General features: G+C 36.2%; 1 protein-coding gene, 3 non-coding genes and 1 pseudogene across 4 annotated transcripts in view; all 5 read right to left on the bottom strand.

Moving 5' to 3' along the window:
• LOC148950495 (1-phosphatidylinositol 4,5-bisphosphate phosphodiesterase-like) overlaps window positions 1-4502 on the bottom strand; it is a 177628-nt gene extending 173126 nt beyond the window's left edge. The window contains exons 1-3 of the mRNA XM_089091881.1: window positions 4391-4502; window positions 1956-2059; window positions 569-655 (exon numbers count right to left, since the gene is read on the bottom strand). Of these exons, the coding sequence (XP_088948007.1) occupies window positions 569-655; window positions 1956-2039 (171 nt within the window). The 5' untranslated portion in view covers window positions 2040-2059; window positions 4391-4502. The remainder of the gene's footprint in view (window positions 1-568; window positions 656-1955; window positions 2060-4390) is intronic.
• Window positions 4503-14829: 10327 nt separating this feature from the next.
• On the bottom strand, window positions 14830-14942 carry LOC148950494 (U5 spliceosomal RNA). The gene has a single exon (XR_016142015.1). It is a non-coding gene; the product is annotated as a U5 spliceosomal RNA (small nuclear RNA).
• An 828-nt stretch (window positions 14943-15770) lies between these two features.
• LOC148950493 (U1 spliceosomal RNA) lies at window positions 15771-15934 on the bottom strand. The gene has a single exon (XR_016142051.1). It is a non-coding gene; the product is annotated as a U1 spliceosomal RNA (small nuclear RNA).
• A 946-nt stretch (window positions 15935-16880) lies between these two features.
• On the bottom strand, window positions 16881-17028 carry LOC148950492 (U2 spliceosomal RNA; annotated as a pseudogene).
• A 3406-nt stretch (window positions 17029-20434) lies between these two features.
• Window positions 20435-20628, bottom strand: LOC148950491 (U2 spliceosomal RNA). Its single transcript, XR_016142022.1, has one exon. It is a non-coding gene; the product is annotated as a U2 spliceosomal RNA (small nuclear RNA).
• Window positions 20629-20971: the final 343 nt, after the last annotated feature.

Here is a 20971-nt window from a genome sequence, read left to right as displayed (position 1 = left end):
ACTGGCAGGCTTCAAAAATGGAAGGCTTTATACAAACATTTTGGCAGTTTTAAACGGTTTGGTTATCTCAGAATGTTCACTCGGTAGCCATTTTGCCGTGTTTGGGTCATTATAGTGGCTTAGCAGAAAAAAATTAACCTCGTAGTAGAGTGACTTTACTTGTTACTTAAAAAGATCACTACAAATCAAAATGTCCGTCCAAATGAGTCATCTCCTACTATTCTACGGCTACCAGTTGGATAGACGAAAAACTCTCCGTTAGGGTTCTCAGACACTATAAGATTAGCAATGTGATTTTCAACAAGATATCACCACTATTATATGATGCTACCCCTTATTTAAAGGTTATGCAAACATTATCATGCTAATAAATTTTCATAGGAAATTCAGACTTGAAAGTACTTTTTTCTCATCAAGATAGATTAAAAACAGAAATAGGCAAAGCAGCATGAAACAATAAGCAAATATTTGAACAAGGTCGCTTGATATCTACGAAAGATTCTAAAACTCCTTTACTTTTCTTTCTAATCATTTTAATCCTTTTTATCATTAAAATAAATCACCTTACCCGATTTTCAGATTTCCAGTGTATGAAGAAACCATACTCGTCCACTTGGAAAAATGATACTGGCTCAATGTCCGTTTGGTCTTTTTCCTAGAAATTTAAAAAGTGGCTATCAGTCCACTGAATAGCTATTTAAGGATTTCCAGAATAGAACCAATTGGGTTAATAGTTTCACATTCAATCAACACAGTGGATCAAAGATGTATGGGACTTTTTTCTAAGGGAGGGGGTATGCAAGAATTTTCAGGAGTGCTCAGCTGTGAAAAACAATCAGTATTCTTTATTAAAAGTGGCTTCCAAGTTTTTACATTTTGTCCTTGAAAAAACTGAAATCGCAATAATCAAGTTTAGCCCCAACCACTTAATGCTCAAATGAATCTAGATTTACCAACGAAATTATTTCGGTTACCTTGTCCAAAATGGATAACTTTGGATGATGAAGAATCGTAAGCATTTGAAGAGGGGGAGGGAGGTATACATAAAAAAGAAAATTTTACATCTTACATTGCATATACATTCAAAATGTTATTTATTGTGCAGAACTACCGTGTATGCAGCATACTAAACCCACTTTCAGTATGTACAAATTGTATACCGCATTTTTACTCTGCAGTTTACATTTGCAGAGCGTTTTGTTAGTATAGACACCATTTTAATCTGTACCATGGCAGGCACCAAGTCTGAACCACGTCCCACCCAGTGGGTAACCATGTATTCTCAATACTTACACACACAAAACGCATTATGAATTCTTAGGAATGGGGATTACTCTCCTAGGACAATGGAATAGCGATGTTTTTTAACAAGTCTGTTTCAGACGCCTTACAATACAAATACTTTAAATGTTTTTAAATATTATGTCTTCTGTGAAGGAATCCGACAATTGCTCAAATTTATTACCAAAGTTATTCGATTAAACCCTTGGTTTTAGAAATCCGCTTTAATTTTAGGATACCCATTAGTTTGTGACTATATCGAGCAGTCCCGTCTACTTGAAATTTACTCCGAGTGTTTAAATTGTAAATGGCTCAAATTGCAGCCGAGCGATATGATTAACTCTAAAAGATAATACTTCAGGATTTCTTTTCTAAAAATTCACAGATTCTTCCATTCTTTGTCGTGACTGATTCTCACATGCTCAACTTTGTTTGCAGTTATTTTTTTCACTGTTTTAGAATCCAAGAAAGTGTGGTTTAACTTCACCAGTCGGGGGCTAGTTTCTTTTCGCAAAACTATTTAGCGATCTGGGTGGTAAGCAAAAAATATTTAGTAGAAAATATGATATGCTTAGAAGCAATAAAAGTATTAGCTATGACTATAATGGTGGAAAAATTACAACAATAATCAAACAACAGTTTTTAGTACGATCAACAAATTTATATTGACTTACTTCAGTCCATTTGTCAAAGGTCGCCCCAATTAAAAGTGGTTCAGGAACAGGAATTCTCCAGTTAAACTCTACCCTTTTCGTCATGATTATTCCACGGTTTTAAACTGAAAATCAAACATGGTTTTTAAGGAGTATGTAACTTTTGTGTACATGCCAAATTTCAGCTTGGGACAATAATATTTACCATCTATATCAAAAATTAAAAGCAATTTCAGTGTAATGATTCCATTAAGGTTATCTGATAAACACCACTATGGTTTGGCTTTGTCCATATATGAATTAGGGAAAAGCCTAGGTCCCACTGAAAGCTATACATTAGCAGTCAAACCATTAAAATTATCTTCTTTGAGCAAACTAATTACTTTTTCGAAAGACCGTTTGCTTAGAAAAAAACTGAAATCTTAGGGGAAAGGATGGTGACATATGGCTTATGCCTTAGGTATGGCTTAGGAAAGGATTCATGTACAATCCATGAAAACTCTAACTAAACCCATCTATAAGAAACGTGATAAGAGTGAGCGTGGTAATTATAGAGGCGTTATCCTGATTTCCGTAGGAAGTAAATTACTTAGTATGATGATACTGTTTAGACTAAGAGATGCTATAGATGAGGTTTTAAGAGAAGAAAAGCGTGGTTTTAGGGAGTGTAGAGGAAGCGACGACCAAGTTTTCACTCTTAGATTAATAATCGAGAAGTGCCTAAGTCATCAAACGCCGTTAGTCCTAACTTTTATAGATTATGAATAAGAGTTTGATTCAGCAGATAAAAGAAATTGAGTGAAGCTGTCCTTGTATGGTACACCAGTTAAATACATTAAAGAAATTTGTACTATGTACGAGAATAACATTGCTGCGGTTAAGGTAGGAAATGAGGTTAGCAGCTGTTTTCGTATTTAAGTCAAGCAGGATTGTGTTCTATTCCTATTTGTGTGCATCATTTTGATGGACTTTGTCCCATGGAACACAGCAAAGGCAATGGACAGAATCAAATGGGAGAGTAAAACTCTCCCCAACATAGATTAGGCTGATGGATAAGGCATCATAGAGGAAAATATCAGCAAATCCATATAGAGTTCGTTTGTTATTTCTGCTGTAAAACATAAAGTGTTTGTTCATGTGCTTTGAAACATAATTGATTAATAAAGTAATTGATGTATGAACTAGCTATAATTGTTGAATTCTAAAATGCTTTCAGTAAAGTGCTAGCCAATTTCTTGTGCACGTAGGGGGTAGACGGGGCTGAAAGGGGTGGTAGCCTTCCTTATGTAAAGGATAACGTCTTTTAGTTTTAAGTTACACGAGGCTACATATTTGAATATATATATGTTTATCTTTATAAGTGAGCAATAATTGTGTATTTATGTATGTATGTATATATTTATTTTTTCTTGAAAACGGTTTCATATTTTTTTCAAGAAAATTGGCATCCTAAGATATTCCGGCCTAAAAGTACGATCTAGATGGGTCAGAAGTTTGAGAAAAGTCGTGTGTGACGTATTTATGTGAGTGATATTATTTTTAAATAAATCAGTATTGCAATGACGTTGTCACATTGTCACACTTATGTGGAAAAATTGAAGATTTTCATGCATGGAGATTTTTATATTAAATTGTTTAAAGATAAAAAAAAACTGGTAATTGCCAAAATATTTGTATATATTTTGACAAGGGATTACAACAATTCCAAAGCCAAAAAGAAAACCAAAAGTTTGAAGCTTAGTAGAAATCGTTGTTAGAAATAAGACTTGCTGTAATAATTAAATATCTTTAAATAGACTGCATGTATCAAAAGACATTAAATTGCGTAAAGAGCAAAAAATTGGTAATTGCAAAATATATGTGTATATTTTAACAAGGGATTAGAACAATTCAGAAACCTTAAAAAAGAAAACCAAAAGTTTGAAGCTTACCGTAGTAGAAATCAGTGTTAGAAAAACATCGTTACCGAATTTTTTTTTATAAGCATAAGCAATGTCTTATTATGACATGAAAAAAAGTTGAAAATTTTTTAAGTTCAGTTCAGAATCGCTAAAGTAATCAAACAGCTCGTGGTAACTAACTGTATATCTTATTAAGACATGAAAAAAAGTTTAATTTTTTTAAGTTCAGTCCAGAATCGCTAAAGTAATTATGTAAACTGCAATATATTTACGGTGCCTGAGCAATAGTTTTAATGTTTCAATTCAACCTAGAAATATACTTGAATATTTTTAAATTGTTTTTTTTATACGTGATTTATGTAATTACGTGAGATACGTGGCTCGCTACGTGATTAAACTTATAGTTTTGAACGCAATCAGTTATATAATGTCAGTAGGAAAAAATCCTTTAGTGTTTTAAAAGCAGATCGTTCCCATACTTCTTAGCAGCCCTGTACTCAACTCAAATCAACGTATGTTAGCCTTTATAGAAAAAAATAGAAGTAGGTTTCTTACCTAAAAATTTTATAACTAAAATATTATCCCTTAGAAGGCCATCAGAACTTTACCATTCAAAATAAGGATGCTTCTGATTCCCTGATCTAAATACCACGGAATCCCACCAATTTCCATAAGAAACCAACATGAGAATCAATGGATCCCTTCTTCCTGGTTTGGAAGGACTTCTTTCGAGAGTGCGCATTTCTCAGAAGGAATTTCCTAGGCTTCTTTATAATAGGCTAGAATATTTTGATAACACTAAGGGACAAGAGATCTTGGCTCAAGAAATGTTCTTAGAGCGAGGGAATAATAATGGATGATCTAACCAAATATAAGGGATATACCCTTTGTTTGTCAAAAATGAATATAGGTGATAAAGTGACCAGCATTAGTCAGTGCAACCAAAGGATGCAGGATACAACTGGGGAGCCAGACAGCTTGAAATAGTTATCTTGTTTATCATTAATCTTCTATGAAGAAGATCAATCTTGTTTATTATTAATCTTCTATGAAGAAGATCAATTTTATACAAGTAACTAGTTTATCGGAAACACGAACGCAAAAGATAATATTCGACTTTTTTGAAGTTTTGGCAAATTGAGGGCATTGCGACTTTTAAATTTTCTCTGTGTCCGTGCATTAGCTGTTTTTGCAACTTGGGTATCTGCTCTTACTTACTTGTTGTTTTTGTTGTTTGTCGGAGAAAAAAAAAAAAAAATCATCATTCAGTTTCACAGGTTAGTCAAAACCCTTAAAACACATTTTTGAATTTCAGGAGGAAAAGGTGGGGGGGGGGTATAAGTTTACAGTCCTATCGTCCCCGATTACCTATGCGTAGTGCAAAAAAAAATGTTAAACCTTTGGTGGAGACAAGAGTTTTCAATCTTAAAATTACGCATTATATATAGAATGAAATATTTTGGAAGCAGTGTCCCATTTAGGCAGAAATTTGCCATAATTAAAATCATTCTATGGGCCTTGTATATTTTAGACAAAGAAAATATTCAGCTCCTTGGATAAGCGGGAGTTTGGCTGAGGCAGGGGCGCCATTTGTGGGGGGGGGCAGGGGTGGGCCATTGCCCACCCTAAATTTTCTGGGGGGCCCAAGCTTCCTCCCAAAAAGCCTTTTTTTTCTTTTTAAAAAATATACAGGAACAAAATTACAATTAGCAATTAGTCAAAATTTTGAAACTGCTACATTTATATGTAGAATAACTTAGATAATAGTGAGATTAATAGTGCAACTGGGTCGTGCACAGGTTGCCAACTGGACATATTTTATGTCCAAAGGACATATTTCTATGTGCCTCGACATAATTACATAATAGGGCAAAAAATGGACACATTTTAGACATTTGGGACATAAAGTGGACACATTTTCCAAAATTATTACGTAAAACAAATTGCTTTCATAAAAAAATGTCATTCATCACCAAATGAGTGCTAAGACTTATATCTACTTATTTTTTAAGCTCTGTATTTATTTTCCGGGGTTGCTTGCTCTTCCCTGAAGCAAACTTTCTGAAAATGCCTTCAAAGGTTTTGTTGTTTTGTTCTTTTTTCTTCTGCAAAACACTGTTAATTTTATGGATAACAATGCTACATGGGTTGAGGGGCATAAGCCAAAGATTGTCGTTTTATTTTATTTTCTTTATTTTTTTTATTGATGGAACCACAAAGTTTTGCAGTGCTTATATCATTAGATTTTCTACAAAGCCGACTGGTGATATGAAGCCACATTCGATTTGCTGTAGTCACGCTTCACGTTTCGCCATTTGGTCCAAAATTATGAACCTGTTTGGCGGTCACATTATCAGTAGTTCTTCAGGCTAAATGGGAGAACGTAGCAGAAAAAATGTAAACAAGCCCACGACGGAGAAGGACGTAACTGAAACTACAGCAAATCGAACGCGCCTTTAGCTCATTTGCGATCTGTCACGACACCCGAATCATTTATTCAAGGACTACTGCAAAGGCTTTTTGCGATTTGGGTTGCTATTGTATGAAGCCCAAAGTTTCTATTATTGTCTTTACGGGTAGATAATGATCAACGCATGTATAATCATCCGAAAAACGCCCTCTTTGGCTTTGCTGAAATTTCATGTTTTTTTTTTCCGAAGTTCAATATACTTTAGTAAACTGTCACACCATGGAGGAGTTCTAGCACTATTTTCCCGAACTGCTGTGCCAAAAAGCCAAAACTGCTACGCAGTTTAGACTTAACATACTAAAAAAAGCAACTGTTTAAATGTTGAAAATGAGTTCAATAGTGCTTCAAAGTACAAGAGTGGCTTTTAACCTTTGGGTATATCTTTCAGGTGTCTGACTCAGCAACCAAACAATCCATTGCCGTCGCTTTGGGTCCTTCGAAGGACCTGGTGGTCGGTCAGACCGAGCTAGTAGAAAATGAGACGACTCAAAGAGACACTGCGCCTGTCACTGCTCAAGAGGCACAATCTGGACGAGATACGACTCGAGATGAAGAGCACCATCGTTCAAGTGGTCCTACTGATATTTCTTCATCCTCCCACGACCATCCATGTCAAACACAGCTGCTATGGTACCCTGCACAGGTTTCAGCAAACCGCAACCTAAGACGGTCATTTAATATTTCGTATTATGGAAAGCATCCTTGGCTTGAGTAGTCAGTTAAGGAAAATTCGGTTTTCTGTTTCGGCTGCAGACACTTTGGCGGCACGTCAACCCTTCGCGGGCAGAGATACGGGGCGAGGCCTTTCATTAAGATCGGTGTTAGAAGATGGAAAGACATCGCCAGTGTTCTAGAAGAGCATGCAAAATGTGACCACTACAGCGGTAGCGCAGTTTCTTGGACGAAGTTCAAGGCTATGAAAGCCGAGGAGATGCAATCTAATGCATCTGTTTTGTCAACGGACAGGAACAAGGAGAGGAATGAAAATAGGAAAGACGTAAAGGCTTTACTGAAAGTAACGGTCCTACTGGGGCGACTGGGTACAGCCTTTTGCAGCCACGATGAGACTGAATCTTCGGCAAACAAAGGAAATTTCGTCGAAACTTGCAATCTTCTCGCCGAGTATTCTCCCACGCTTTTTAACAAGCTACAAAGACGATACGGCCACTGTGCGTCCCACGAATACCAGAACGATCTAATTTCAGTTATCAGATCTAGGCTTCGGTCTACAATAGTGCAAGAAGTTAAGCGTGCCAAAAACTTTGCTGTTCTTGTCGACGAGACAAAAGATAATGCGAAGAAAGAATTGCTCGCCATTCTTCTGAGGTACTTCGACGAGGGAAAAGTACGAGATAGGCCAATGGGATACTACCATATGAAAAGCCTGGATGCTGAGAGTTCAGCCAGCTTCATTCACGACAGAGTAGCGAAACTTGGTCTCGACTGGAACTATTGTGTTGCTCAGTGCTACGACGGAGCAAGCGGGATGAGCGGGCCCTTCTCTGGTGTTCAAGCGTGACTGAGAGCGAAAGTGCCACAAGCAATATACATTCATTGCCATCCACATAGACTAAATTTGGTCATTGCAAACTGCGTCGAAGGTGTTGGGACTGTTGGCTCATTTTTTTTCTTTAGTCCAAAATCTGTACACGTTCATTTCCAAAAGTAACACCAGACATCAGCTTTGTGTTGAGTACCAAAAGGCTACTCAACTGCCAGTCCTGGAATTAGAAAGGAGTGCTGCGACAAGATGGTCATACTGGTATCGATCAATATCGAAGATAAGACTCCGATATGAATGCGTTCTGGCTGTACTGTCTGCAGTCAGTGAGGGAGCTGATCGTGAAGCTCGAGCAGAAGCAGCTGGGCTCCAGAGAAAAATGGAATCTTTCACAGTTATATTCCACTTGCTCTATATAGAAGCAATTGTGAGGACGACAAACTCCCTTTCTGAGCAGCTTCAGGCAATTGATCTGGTAATATCTAGGTCCCGCACCTTGATTCAAGCAACAAGGAAGGAAATAGCTGAACTGCGCTCTGCCACTTCATTTGCATCGCTTTTGGAGAAGGCAAAAGAGTTTGCTGAAGGTCTTGAAATTGAAGTACCTGACGTGAATGGACTGGCGACCGGATCCTCCTCTGCGGGTCAGAAAGGACGACCTAGAAGAACCCAAAAAATTATCAAACACCTGAAACAATTCATGACCACTTCGACGTTAGGAAAAAAACTTTGTTGAATCCGACAATAGAGCTCCCACTCTAGCGGAAGAACTGAAAAGAGAATACCTGGAGACTGTAGATCGTCTGATTTTGGAACTCGACAGACGGTTTACAGATAACCTTACAGTGCTCAGTAAACTTGAAGCTCTGGACCCCAGCTCTACCAAGTTCTTGGATGCAGGGCTCCTCAAGCAATTCTCTGAACTTTATTCTGAAAATGGACATTGACCAGATTCTTCTTGAGGCCCAAGCTGGTATTGCCAAGCGGTTTGTGCTTGAGGAGGAGGCAAAGCCGAAAAACTTCATGGTCGTCATCGATAATATCGAGACACTTCCAGTGGCCTATTCAGAAATTATCAAAGTTCTTCATATTGCTGCCACACTTCCTGTCACGACAGCCAGTAGTGAACGCTTGTTTTCTGGGCTGGAAATAGAGAAGAACTATCTGCGCTCGACCAAAGGAGACGATCGTCTTAGTCACCTGCTTTTGATCTTTGCAGAGAAGGATCTAGTCAAAAACTTGGATTTCGACAAGCTTGTTGACGACTTTGCGAAGATAAAACCACGACGGTTCCTCTTGTTGTCTTGAGTGTTCACTGATCTGTTTCAAAATTTTGTTGTATTTTTTGATTTTGTAAATATACTTGATCGACCAAAGTTTTGCATCGTCATAGCCGGAGCGTGACTCCGACTTGGACTAAAGTATTTACTGTAAGCAGCGATTTGAAGAATTTTGCTACGGAATATACTTTAGTCAAAGCGTGAGTTTCTACAGAGGTTCGACTTTCGTCAAGTTATAGGTTTGGAAAAGTGGAAGATTCCTAAACTGCTGTTTTTTTAACATCGCACATACCGTTTCCGCTTTTTCAGATATCTGGCCTTTTCCGAACCTATGGCATAAGAGCGAAAGAAGGAAAGGCAAAGCAATTGAGACAATTTCCTTAATTTTTACGGTAACTCCCACGGAGGCAGTTTCTTTTTCGGATAAAGCTAGAGGCAATTTTTTTTATACAAGCCTGCTTCGGGGCCCATGTCGATTGCTTGCCCACCCTAAGGTTTGGCTGAAATGGCGCCTGTGGGCTGGGGTAGGTACAAAGTTACAAAAATTAAATTCTGCGGGAAAGCGAAACCTGAAAAATAACTTCGTTTTCTTATGCAGGTTTTTTTTATCATTAGTTGTCTAAGAAATAAAGATTTTCCTAGAATTTTAAGACAGGGCAAAAGAAAAAAGAGGCTTAAAAAACACGTAGCTAAGGGACCATTTTCAAACAAATTTGAAAGTCAAGAAAGCCAAAGTTGTAAATTTAGGTAAGACCAAAATATTTTTCGTAAACTGCTCTTTTACAAACCACGATAAGCCACGGGTTTTATTTATATATGTTTTGTTATAGAGCTTTTTTTTATTTGACTACAATCTTTCAAGTATATGGATATTCATATTAATTGTTTATTCTTTATTATGCATTGGATCAAGATGAATCAAACTTTGAAACCAACATTTTTATACTTTGCAAAAAAAGAGAAAAAATAAAATGATCTTTATAGAGTTTTCATTGATCTTTAGTTTCCTTGCCGAATCTTTAAAAGACAAGTAAAATAAAGAAAAAAAACTTCGGCACAAACTCTGTAATCTATCCTAATGGACTGTCTGAAGAAAACTTGAGTGCTTTTATCTGTCAAAGGAAGTTGTCGTTATATAGTAACGTTGTCGTATCCCACAGCATAAATACTAAACAGTAGCGAAAATTTGGTTCTGAAATGGGATACATCACAACGCGCGGAAAGGTAAGTTTCCCTTAGCGTCACAGCAATAGCTTCGGTTACTAGCACAGCATAAATACTTAAGAAGCCGGAGTCATGAAGAACGGCGTGTGACTGATTTGTACCAAAAATCTTTAAATGGAGAGTATAAGAATTTTCGTTACTCTTTAATATTGATGTTGTATCGTATACTAACTAGAGATTTGGAAGTTGTCTACCTAGACTACCTCTTTACGCGAGAAAGTTAGAAAAAAAATAAAAAGAATGTGGAAACAAGTGTCATCAATTTTCATCAGGACAACACATGGGCTGACGCCTCATTGTCTGTCAAGATGTATATAGCAAAATATAGCACACCAGTATTGAACCATTTACTGTATTCAACTGACCTAGAACCATATAGCTTTCATCTATTTCTAAAATCAAAACTTCTATGTATAAGAACAATATTTGAGACAATTAGCTTTTCAGAGAAAATTGGTAGACTTTTTTATCGAAAAACAAAATCAGTATTATTTTCAAGCCCTCGGAGGGAGGGTCATTTTTTCTAATTAAAATACCGAAAAAGAATATTTTCCAAAGAAAACAACAAAATAGACATTTGGGGAAATCCAGGGCAAGGGCAAATCTAGGGGAGGGGGCAAGCATCTATAAATGACCTCAGAGAAGAAAACCTTCCGAAAAGCTTTGAACAATTCAAGAGAGTCACGTCGACCAGAATAGAGGTAGTGAATGGAGTATATTGAAGAGGATATCAAGCATATATGAATAAATTCAAGGTATAAAGTGTTAGAGGGATAGTCTCCTTATTTCAGAGGCACACCTCGCAGATCCATCAAATTTTGGAACATTTGGAACTCAGGAAAGAGACTTCATTTAATTCTACCGGAAATCTCATTATTGATTTAGACCCTTAATAAGTACGCTCGAGGTTAAGACACTTCGTTGTAATGTCATCATTATTCAAACTGTAAATAAGTTATGTTATCCTCATCACACCTAACACCAACGCTATTCCATAACTGAAAAACCTCCCTTTTTGTGGATTGATTCAAACTTATTTTTATTTCCGACATTTTTGTGGTTAGCATATTTCTAACAAGCAGCTATTCATAATGCCAAATAAAAACAATATTTTGCTTATAACCTTATATTGTATCCAAAAATTAAGCTAGAGGAGGGGGGGTAAACAATTTTTAATGCATTTTCTAACATTTTTTGTCCCCCATCCCTACCGAATAAACAAAATTGCCTAAAAAAGCAAAATAATCCCCCCTTAGGGGAGGATTATCATGCAACTTGAAACAACAACAAAAAGTGTCCCTGGAGAGACACAAATGATTTACTTCCCTAACATTCGAACTTAAGAACTTAAGAATGCCAAATGCTCTAGCCAATCGCATCAAGGGAGCTTGCAAGAAAGAACATTCAAATTACATGGTTGCAAATAATGAAATATAAATGAAACAAAAAGACCAAGAAATCTACATCATGCGAAAAATTAAATGCAATCTATAAAACAAACGAAAAAAAATTGCTTCGTTTTCAAGGCTCTCATTAGAGCAGAATTATAGAATTAGCAGAAAATTCCATAGAAAATAATTATGACATTACTAAAGCAATTTCTTGGATAAATAATTTCTTTTTTTCCAGTCCTGTGTCAAAACAAAAGACGGTAAAATTTCTACTCAGCAAAAACAATTAGACTGCACAAGCTGATTGACTTCTTGATGAAGATGATCTATTTGGGGTTGGGGGCAATATCATATCCAGAGGGTAGGGGTTTGTACCCCCCCCCCCACCTGATATAGTTGCTCAACTTGTAAAACATTAACAAAAATGCATATAAACTAATTTTCATGCATTTTTAAGGTTTTTTCTTGTGCCCCCCAAAAATAACACTAAAGTCCTTAAGGATGGGTTCGAGCTAGAAAGAGTTAATAGAAACAAGGTAGAACGAGGGAAGTTGGTCTGAAATACTTTTAAAGGAGAGTGACGTCATTGCTTCTCAAACATTATTATAGAAACAAGGACCTGACCTGACAGGAACACCTAAGTGTCTGGTTCTAATGCAGTAATTCTATCGAACATTTTTTTTTCAAAATCCCTGATTTTCAGTTTCAAAGCCCCTACAGAGTTTTCCATTTTCCAACTTCTTTACAAAGCACTTGTTATCACAGACTTTGGACACCAGTGAAAAGTTTCGCGACAAATTATTTTGCAACTAGAGACTAATTCTTTGTATCTAAATATCGTCTATGAATCCAGTAATCAGAAGTTCGTGTAACGAACTGTAAGTAAGGAGTGATCCGGCTCAATATTAAACGAATTTCTAAAAATGGAATTTTGATATCAATAGATACATCAAAAGAATCGGATTTTTATTTTGATTTCAAATATATAAGTCTCATTAAGTTTAGTGTTATCATCAAAGGTTACGAGCCTGAGAAAAATTGTCTTATTTTCGAAAAAAACGTGGAAACACCCCCTAAATTCATAGAATCTTAATGAAAATCACACCATCAGATTCAGCGTATTAAAAAACCCTTTTTTAGAGGTTTCAAGCTCCTGTCTACCAAAATGTGGAATTTTGTATTTTTTCCAGAAGAAAGATCACGGATGTGCGTTTATTTGATTTTTTGTTTGTTTTTTTATTTCCTAGGGGTGATCGTGTCGACCCAGTGGTCCTAGATTACCGGGAGAGGGCTCATTCGAACGGAAATTAACACCCCTTTCTTCTCAAGATTGTCCAATCAAAATTTTGAGATAGCGATTTTGTTCAGCATATTTGAAAGGCCGAATAACTATGCCTTTGGAGATATCATGACCCCCCACAGCCCCTGGGGAAAGTTACTTAAGTTACAAAACTTTCCCATTGTTTACGTATAGTATTTGTTATTGGGAAGTATGCATACATTTTTCAGGGGGGAGGGGTAAATTTTCTGCTGGTGGGATTTTCCACGGGGATAATTTTCCATGGGGAGGGAAGTTTCAAGGGAGTGAATTTTTCAGGTGAAAATATACACTGGGAGAATTTGCCAGAATTCCTACACAATTTTTTTTTATATTTGTTGCTTTCTCATTTCCGTCTCAATTTTAGGCGTGGAGTTATTAATGGTAATTGCCTGGGTAAATTTTCACCGGGATTGAATTGTCTAGAGGATATATCTGAGGGGGGGGGGATTTCTCTGTAGAGGTGGGGCCATATTTCCTAGGATTATTTAAAAAACGATCAGAAATTATAAATATAAAAACACAAGTTTTCCCAATTGAAAGTAAGGAGCAATATTAAAACTTAAAACGAACAGAAATTATTAAGTATGTGAAGGGGGTTGCCTCCTCCTCAACATCTCGCTCTTAACGCTAAAGTTTGAGTTTTGTCCCAATTCATTAAGAACAACTTCTGAAACCCAATGTTCGTTTAATTTGAATAATAAGAAGGTTTTTTTTTCAAAAGTACTAAAAAACTTTAGCACAAAGAATGAGGTGTTGAGGAGAAGAAGCAACCCCCTTCATATACGTAATAATTTATGTTCGTTTTAAGTTTTAATGTTGCTCCTTACTTTCAGTTGAAAAAAACTTGTTTTTTTTTATTTAATAGTTACGATAAGAAAATGACGATAGACGATAAGAAAATGGACTAAATTTAGATTGAACTTTTACACCATCTAATGACTTCTCTGGACAGAAATTCAAAAATTGCATCGTTACAATCTGATACATACCCTTGGGCCCCTTTAGAAGCCCCTTCCCTCTTGAAAAAGGTAGATTTAAAAAAAAACTTGGGATGGTACTACAGCAAGGCCTGTTATAGAAACAGGGGACATGCCTGACAAGATCCATTTCTTGCACCAAAATATCTGCTTTTAATGTTTAGAAGAATGCGCTTCAATCATCAACTAAATAAATCCAGTCTTCATGGACCAATTCTAATATCTGAACCAATAAAGATGAATCATCAGTTAAGCTGTCAAAATTCATTACTTCAGACTCTCCAGATGTATCAACGAAGACAGAACTTTAAGATGGTAAATCACAGGGTCTTAGTGTTATTTGCATTAGCACCTAGGACCTGGCATGTCATTGCACCAAGCAATGAGCGCGTTCGAGTATACCTCATCTACTTAAAATAAATTTCCCCAGATGTAATCCGTAAAGAGATAACAACAAATACTTATACGGCAACTTGTCAACTGAAAAGCCATAAGTAACTAGGCGAATAACAACACTCATCACGTCGACTCGACTATAAACATGGCTTACTTAGAAACTCCTGAAGGTGTACACATCATTTTTTGCTACCTGCCTATAATTGCACGATTTTTTTCATTTTTGAAATGATTTAAGTTTTTGTTTATATAAGACTTCAATTATCGTGTGTTTTCCAGAGCTTGCAGGTTTAACTTTTCTGATAACCAATTAAGACGATTTTTTAAGCACTAAATACACTAACCTAGTAGCCTCTGATGCCATTTGCGTCTCGTGAAACGCTAAGAATAAGTAAGCGGGCTTATCAAATAAGTCATCTTGTACGCACTACAAAAAGTCTGTCTTCCGGCACTCAAAAGTTTGTTAAGACTCGTCATGTGCCCCTCTCCACGATAATCTTTAGCAAAACGCGAAAGATTTGCACGAAATGAGGAAAGGCTAGAGCTAGGAAAATTGCTAGAGTTGACTCGAGTACTTAACAATGTTTGGAAGTAATAAGGAATTCAATATTCAATCAGGTTAATAGGGTAAAAAGATCATATGATGAGAAAACATCCTCAATGTCAAGCCATCCATAGGCAACTTTAATTACATAGTACTAAAACTACATTCGCAGAAAATAAAATAAATGTTCAGTAAGGCTCAAAAATAATTGTAATGTAGGTTGATCGATTGCTGTAGCAAAAGGCCTCCTATTTAAATCTTCCAAGAAGTTTAACGGTAGTGAAGGAATTTTTAGTTTAATTTGTTACTAGCGCAACTGACTTAATGAAATGTGGCATTTCACTTTTTAAGACAAGCCTCTCTGACTTAATCAAAATTTCAGCAATTTGATTCGAATCCTAGTTCAACTTAAAAAGCAGTATATAATAGATACAGAGTATCTTAAAAAAAAATGCATAAGGAATTCAATAAGCTAAGGCAATTTAATTTAAGTAAATTGCCTTTGGTCATTGACCATCATTTGCTTTAATACAACAGTAAGCAAAACAATAAAAGTTTATTTAAGAGATTTTTTGGAGGAAATTCCAGAATCTGTTTCTACAGAGTATACACGGAATTCTCTTGTGTGCTTCTCATTTTAGGTACAATTCTTCCAATATATTTCAAACATGTAAATTTATCAAGATAAGAATCTTTTCAAAAGAGTTCAATGGTCAGTTTCAAATATTGCATTACTGTCTCAACAACAGTAAATTGTATAGTTTTTCGTTTTAACTACATAATGTATGAAACATGAAAGGGTCCAAAGGAAACTATTTTCCAATATGTGGGCAGGGGTCTGAGCGAACGAAGTCCGCTACTATCAAAAATCACAGTATAGAATTATCCCCTTTTAGGGTGATCACAGGGGTCAGCCAATCCGAAGCGCAATGTAAAGTCCTCACCCTAAAAGCACCTCCCTCGTGATCAAGGGAGCTTTTTAGCTAGGTAATCATGTTTTGCGAAATTCTAACTTTTACTAATTTCTTTTAACATAAATTAGGTTGAGTGAAATAAGAATCAGAGACTCAAACTCGTCAACAGATGCATGCTTACGAAACTTTTTCACATTAACAAATCAAGATTCTAAATTATTTCTTGAGATAGTAAATTCATGTTTTATTTTCTAATGCAAACGTCCTAACGGTCTCGAAGCACACTTACCTTATCGAGAAAAGAAAAATATGGGTTTCTCAGTCTATGAAAAAGATGACTTAACAGTCGAAACATTAGCTTTCTGATTATGGGACACTTTTCCTTGTTAGCAAGCAAAAGGGGGCTGTAGTCAATGTCATAGATGTACCTGCAAAATGGAAAGATGGTTTTGACAGGTTGTTGGGTTTGGGATGCAAATCAGGCATAGCTATGAAAAGCAAAAAAATTACGTGAAAAACAACTACTTCAAGTGTTATGTACTCCGTCTAAATAGCTGAAAACGTGCTCCGTCTAAAAAGCTGGTAGATCATAATGCCTCCATTGCCCACTGTTTACTGTCAAGGTTAAAGGGCAGGTGGATTACTTCCTTTTTTCACCATCAAATCTTGTAAAATAAACAAGGTAAAGTAAGCTAGTATTGATATCTGACCATAGACACGAACGTGGAAAATATTGTTTTGATAGCCTTCATCGTACTGAGGACCTAGCTGAGAGGTAAGCTGTAACAATAAAACATCTACCTGTAAAGAAATTTAAACGTGGGTACGGCTAATCTGGGGTGAGAGTTTAGCCATACATTTGTTAGCCATACATTTTGACGGGTTTTCAAAATAAATTACAATTGACTCAACTAATTTAGCGATTTTAGGGTTTCTCTTATAAAAATTTAGAATTGTCATGTGTGTCACAGTTGAAATACTTGGTTCTGAAAATTGTACAGTGGTCATGGGCTTAGGTTTCTCCCGGGCAGAATGCACCGATCGTTGAGATACTGCGATACCAGGCCAACGCGTGGGGCCTCAATATCTGGGCCTCATGTGAGGAACATATCTGACAATCAGCTGATAAGAACAGATACTACGCTTTGATCTTAGTCATAAGGCCAAGTTGCGATAATTACATAGGGATACAAGAAACACAAACAACCATATAGGGATACGAGTGTATCAGAATCTTAGTCATAAGGCTGAGTTGCGATAATTACGTAGGGATACAAGAAACATGAACATACATATAGGGATACGAGTGTATGAGAATAGGATTAACAAAGTTTGCCGTAAATTTTATTTTGATTGCAGTAACTAAATAACATTCAATCAACTTATCAGTTTGTCTCTAGATTTTTCTAAACAGCATAAAACATTTTCCCTAATCTCAAAATTCATTTTCAAACTTCAATGGTAAACTTAAAATTTTCCAATCAAGACTTTGACAAAATTGTTATCCTTAAAACTAGAATGCCTATAAGTTATAGCCCAGCTCAGATATTAAAGTAAACAAAGAAATCAGAGTAGCCAAAAAACCAAAATCAGGGAAGATAGGCCTTAATTGAGAGTTATATGATTTTGGGACTTTAACTGACCATAATCGGAACTAGCATTAACGAGTAGCATCAATTCAGTCAAATTGTTGCGTGGGGAGAGGGGCACAAAAAAGGATTTTTCAAAAATCCAGGGAGGGGAAATATTTTCCGACCCGTAAAAACATAAAAAAATACATATAAAACAATTTTTGGCGCATTTTAAAGTTTTATTTGTGCCCCAATCCCCAAAGAAAAATCCTAAATATGACCTTGGAGAAAGTGTGATAATCCTTCAGATGGACATGCTAAGCGATGAACATAGGCTAGATTGGGACCCCATGTGAAAAGGAAAGAAAAAAAATTGTTGGTATGTGTGTATCGCATGGTTACCGCTAGGGAAACAGTCTAACCGTTCACGGCTTTAGGCATCCGTGAGTTAGTTCTAAGGCAAGAGAGGAATTTAGGACAATTTTTGGAGGCTCACACCGGCCCAGAGTCACATCCAAGTGACCGAAAACTTGAAAAAAAATAAGGAAATTTGCTCAGAGTGATGTACTGGGCTGAGACAATGACTAGATACTATTGGGAAAGTGATTGGAGACGGTGGGCATCCATGAACAAGTGCTAAATTGAGAGACGAATTTGGGGTAATATTTGGGGGTGCCCACCCACCGAGAGTCTCGGGCAAGTGACCCAAAAGTTTGAAAAATTTGTGAAAAATTGAAATTTTCTCAGAAGGTGGGGCTGAGCTTAAGCAACGAATATGTACTAATTGGAAGATAAAGATAGCTTTAAACGATTGTTTGTTCGCCTGTTATTTCAAGCAAATTAATGGTCTTATGTCAATTCTAAATTCCTGGTCAACCTTCTTAAGACCATAGGCGGGCGTGCCTTGTTTGCCTCTCATTCCAGGCAATCTAACTGTCTTATGTCAATTTTAAATTCTTGGTCGACATTCCTGAGACTATTGGCAGGCGTGCCTTTCCAAAAACTAACAAACAAGTATTTGTCCAATAGGACAGTCATTACTCCCGCCATTTACCCGTGCCGCAGCCATTTAAACATTCTCCTCCACAATTACTTGGACTATCTGTCTTGGTTATTGTCTTTCTACAATAAGCCATGTCTTGATGCAACCTACTTTAAAATACATGATAACTTCAAATTCGAGTGTAATTTTGCTGTTTTTCATTTCTTGTGTTTTCAATTTTGTTGTATTTTCTATTTCTTTAACGTAAATTGAAACAAATAAGCTTCTTTTTCAATAAAAATACAACAAAAAGACTTTTTATTTCTTTTAATCAAGAGGTTAGCAGGGAAAAAGTCTTGTAGGAAGAATACCCCCCCCCCCAATTGGATCCACTGGCAATGATATATGCTACTTGGTAACAATGCAATTTATTTTGTGACATTATTAAATTTGTTTCAAATATGGACACAAAAGCTGGATTCCCAATCACCCCAAAAAAATATACAGTAGCGAAACAACAAGACTTTGGTGGGTAAATGATTTCTTACTTTAATTTTATCAGTATATATGCTTTTTATTCTTCATTTACTTGAATTATTCTATATTTTCACCTTGTTACCAACAGTTTAGGCAGAAGACTGTGTCAAAGAATAGATGGCCTTCAAGTATAATTGTAGTGGTTTTAGTAGAGTTTGATCATAAACTTATGAAAGCACCCTAAGCTTTGAACCCTAGTAAAGCAATAGAATATGACACCAAAGACCTTAAGGACGGACTCGAGCTAGAAAGAGTTAGTTGAAATAAGGTAGTACGAGGGAAGTTTTATTCCAAGACGGTAATTTCTTTTCATTTTTTTGATGTGAAGAAGATCAATCCCTTATAGACTAACAGTTTTCATTGACTTGTGCTAGTGTTTTTTTAGATTTTTCTTAGCTTTGCTTTCTAAATCATTCACTCTCTAGTTCAAATATCGCAGAATATGATGCGATGATACAAGTATATTCAACTAATTATAATAAAAATATCCTAGGTAAAACTTAGAAACGACGCTACTTAGAACCATCCCGTAATATATGAAACACATTCAACTGAACAGGAGCGTGGGGCAATATTTGTGTTAATCATATACATTTATACAGAGAGTGAGATCATGGCAAGCGAAATAGTTTCTTCGAGTTAGTTAATTGTAGCATAGTTATTAGACCTTTAAACTATGCTGAATTAAATGGTCATCATAAAATTTAGATTGGATGTCATTGAGGGAAAATGGACGTGAGAGGGGGGAAAGGGCACTAAAACTTTTGATTTTCGTCGAATGAACTTTCTTCCGATCTTCTAGAATAATTAGTTCCATACAGAAAAAAAAACTAACAAATAAACATGCATCTGTTATCTTTGTTCTGCCAAAAAAATCCACAAAATTCCACATTTTTGGAGATGGGTGGTTGAAACCTCTACAATAGGGTTCTCTGATATGCTGAATGTGATGGTGCGATTTCGCAATATAAAAAAAAACTTGAGTGAGACTCGCAACCCTTCCTCCATAGATTTAAGATGAATCCTATTAATCCCATATTGGTATCAAAATTCCGTCTTTGAGAGTTTCAAGTGGGGTTGGGCCGAGTTGCTCCTTAATTGCAGTTAGTTACCATGAAATGTTTAACAAAAAGCGATTAACTTAGCATGAAAAATTCTATCCCTTGAACTTTCTGAGCATACGCTATTACATTCATTTAGGACAACAAAGAAGTTTTGAAGCTCACAGAATTATTCTGGGCTGAGAGGTCAGTCACCCATTTGTGAGTGCATGTTATTTCAGAAGGTATTGAAATTCTGGTCTCTCATCACGAAAGCCATGCTTTTAATTCAAAATTTTGTTGTTTTTTTCAAAATCATTTATAACTGTCTTAACTAATTTAACGATTTTAAGATTTCTCAATTAAGAATTTACAATTTTTTTGTGTAACAGAGTTGAAATACCTGATTCTGAAAATTGCTATAGCGGTCATGGGCTTAGGTTTCCCTCGGGCAGAATGCATCGATCCTGAAGATACTGCAATACCGGGCCAGCACGTGTGGGGGGGCTGAGCAAGCCCCAACGTCCCTAGTGTTTCTAAAATTCATTTTAATATTTTGGTCCCCATGTAGGGACCAGATCTCAGATATTATACTGATAAGACCTGATATTACACTTTGCTCTAGCCATAAGGCTGAGAAGCGATCATTGCGTAGGGATAGGAGTAACACAAACATACATATAGGGATAGGACTGTAAAAGAATACGAGAAACAATGTTTGTCGTAACTTTAGTTTCGGTTGCAGTCATCAAATAATGTTCAATCAACTATCAGTTTGCCTTACGATTTTTCTAACAGCATAAACATTTTCCACGATCTCATAATTCATTTTAAAACTTTTATGGTAAAAAAATTTTCCTATCAAGATTTGGACAAAATTGTCATTTTAAAAAATAGAATTCTTATATGTTACAGTCCAGTTCAGTGATTAAAGCAGAGAAACCAAAATCAGAGAAGCCAAAAAAACAAACTCAGAAAAGATAGGCCT

The sequence above is a fragment of the Artemia sp. Qi Xiang Cuo genome, chromosome 7 (genome assembly GCF_049724085.1).
Source record: "Artemia sp. Qi Xiang Cuo chromosome 7, ASM4972408v1, whole genome shotgun sequence".
Classification (NCBI taxonomy): domain Eukaryota; kingdom Metazoa; phylum Arthropoda; class Branchiopoda; order Anostraca; family Artemiidae; genus Artemia; species Artemia sp. Qi Xiang Cuo.
The sequence above is the reverse complement of the archived record's forward strand: the minus strand, read 5'-3'. Positions and strand labels throughout refer to the sequence as shown.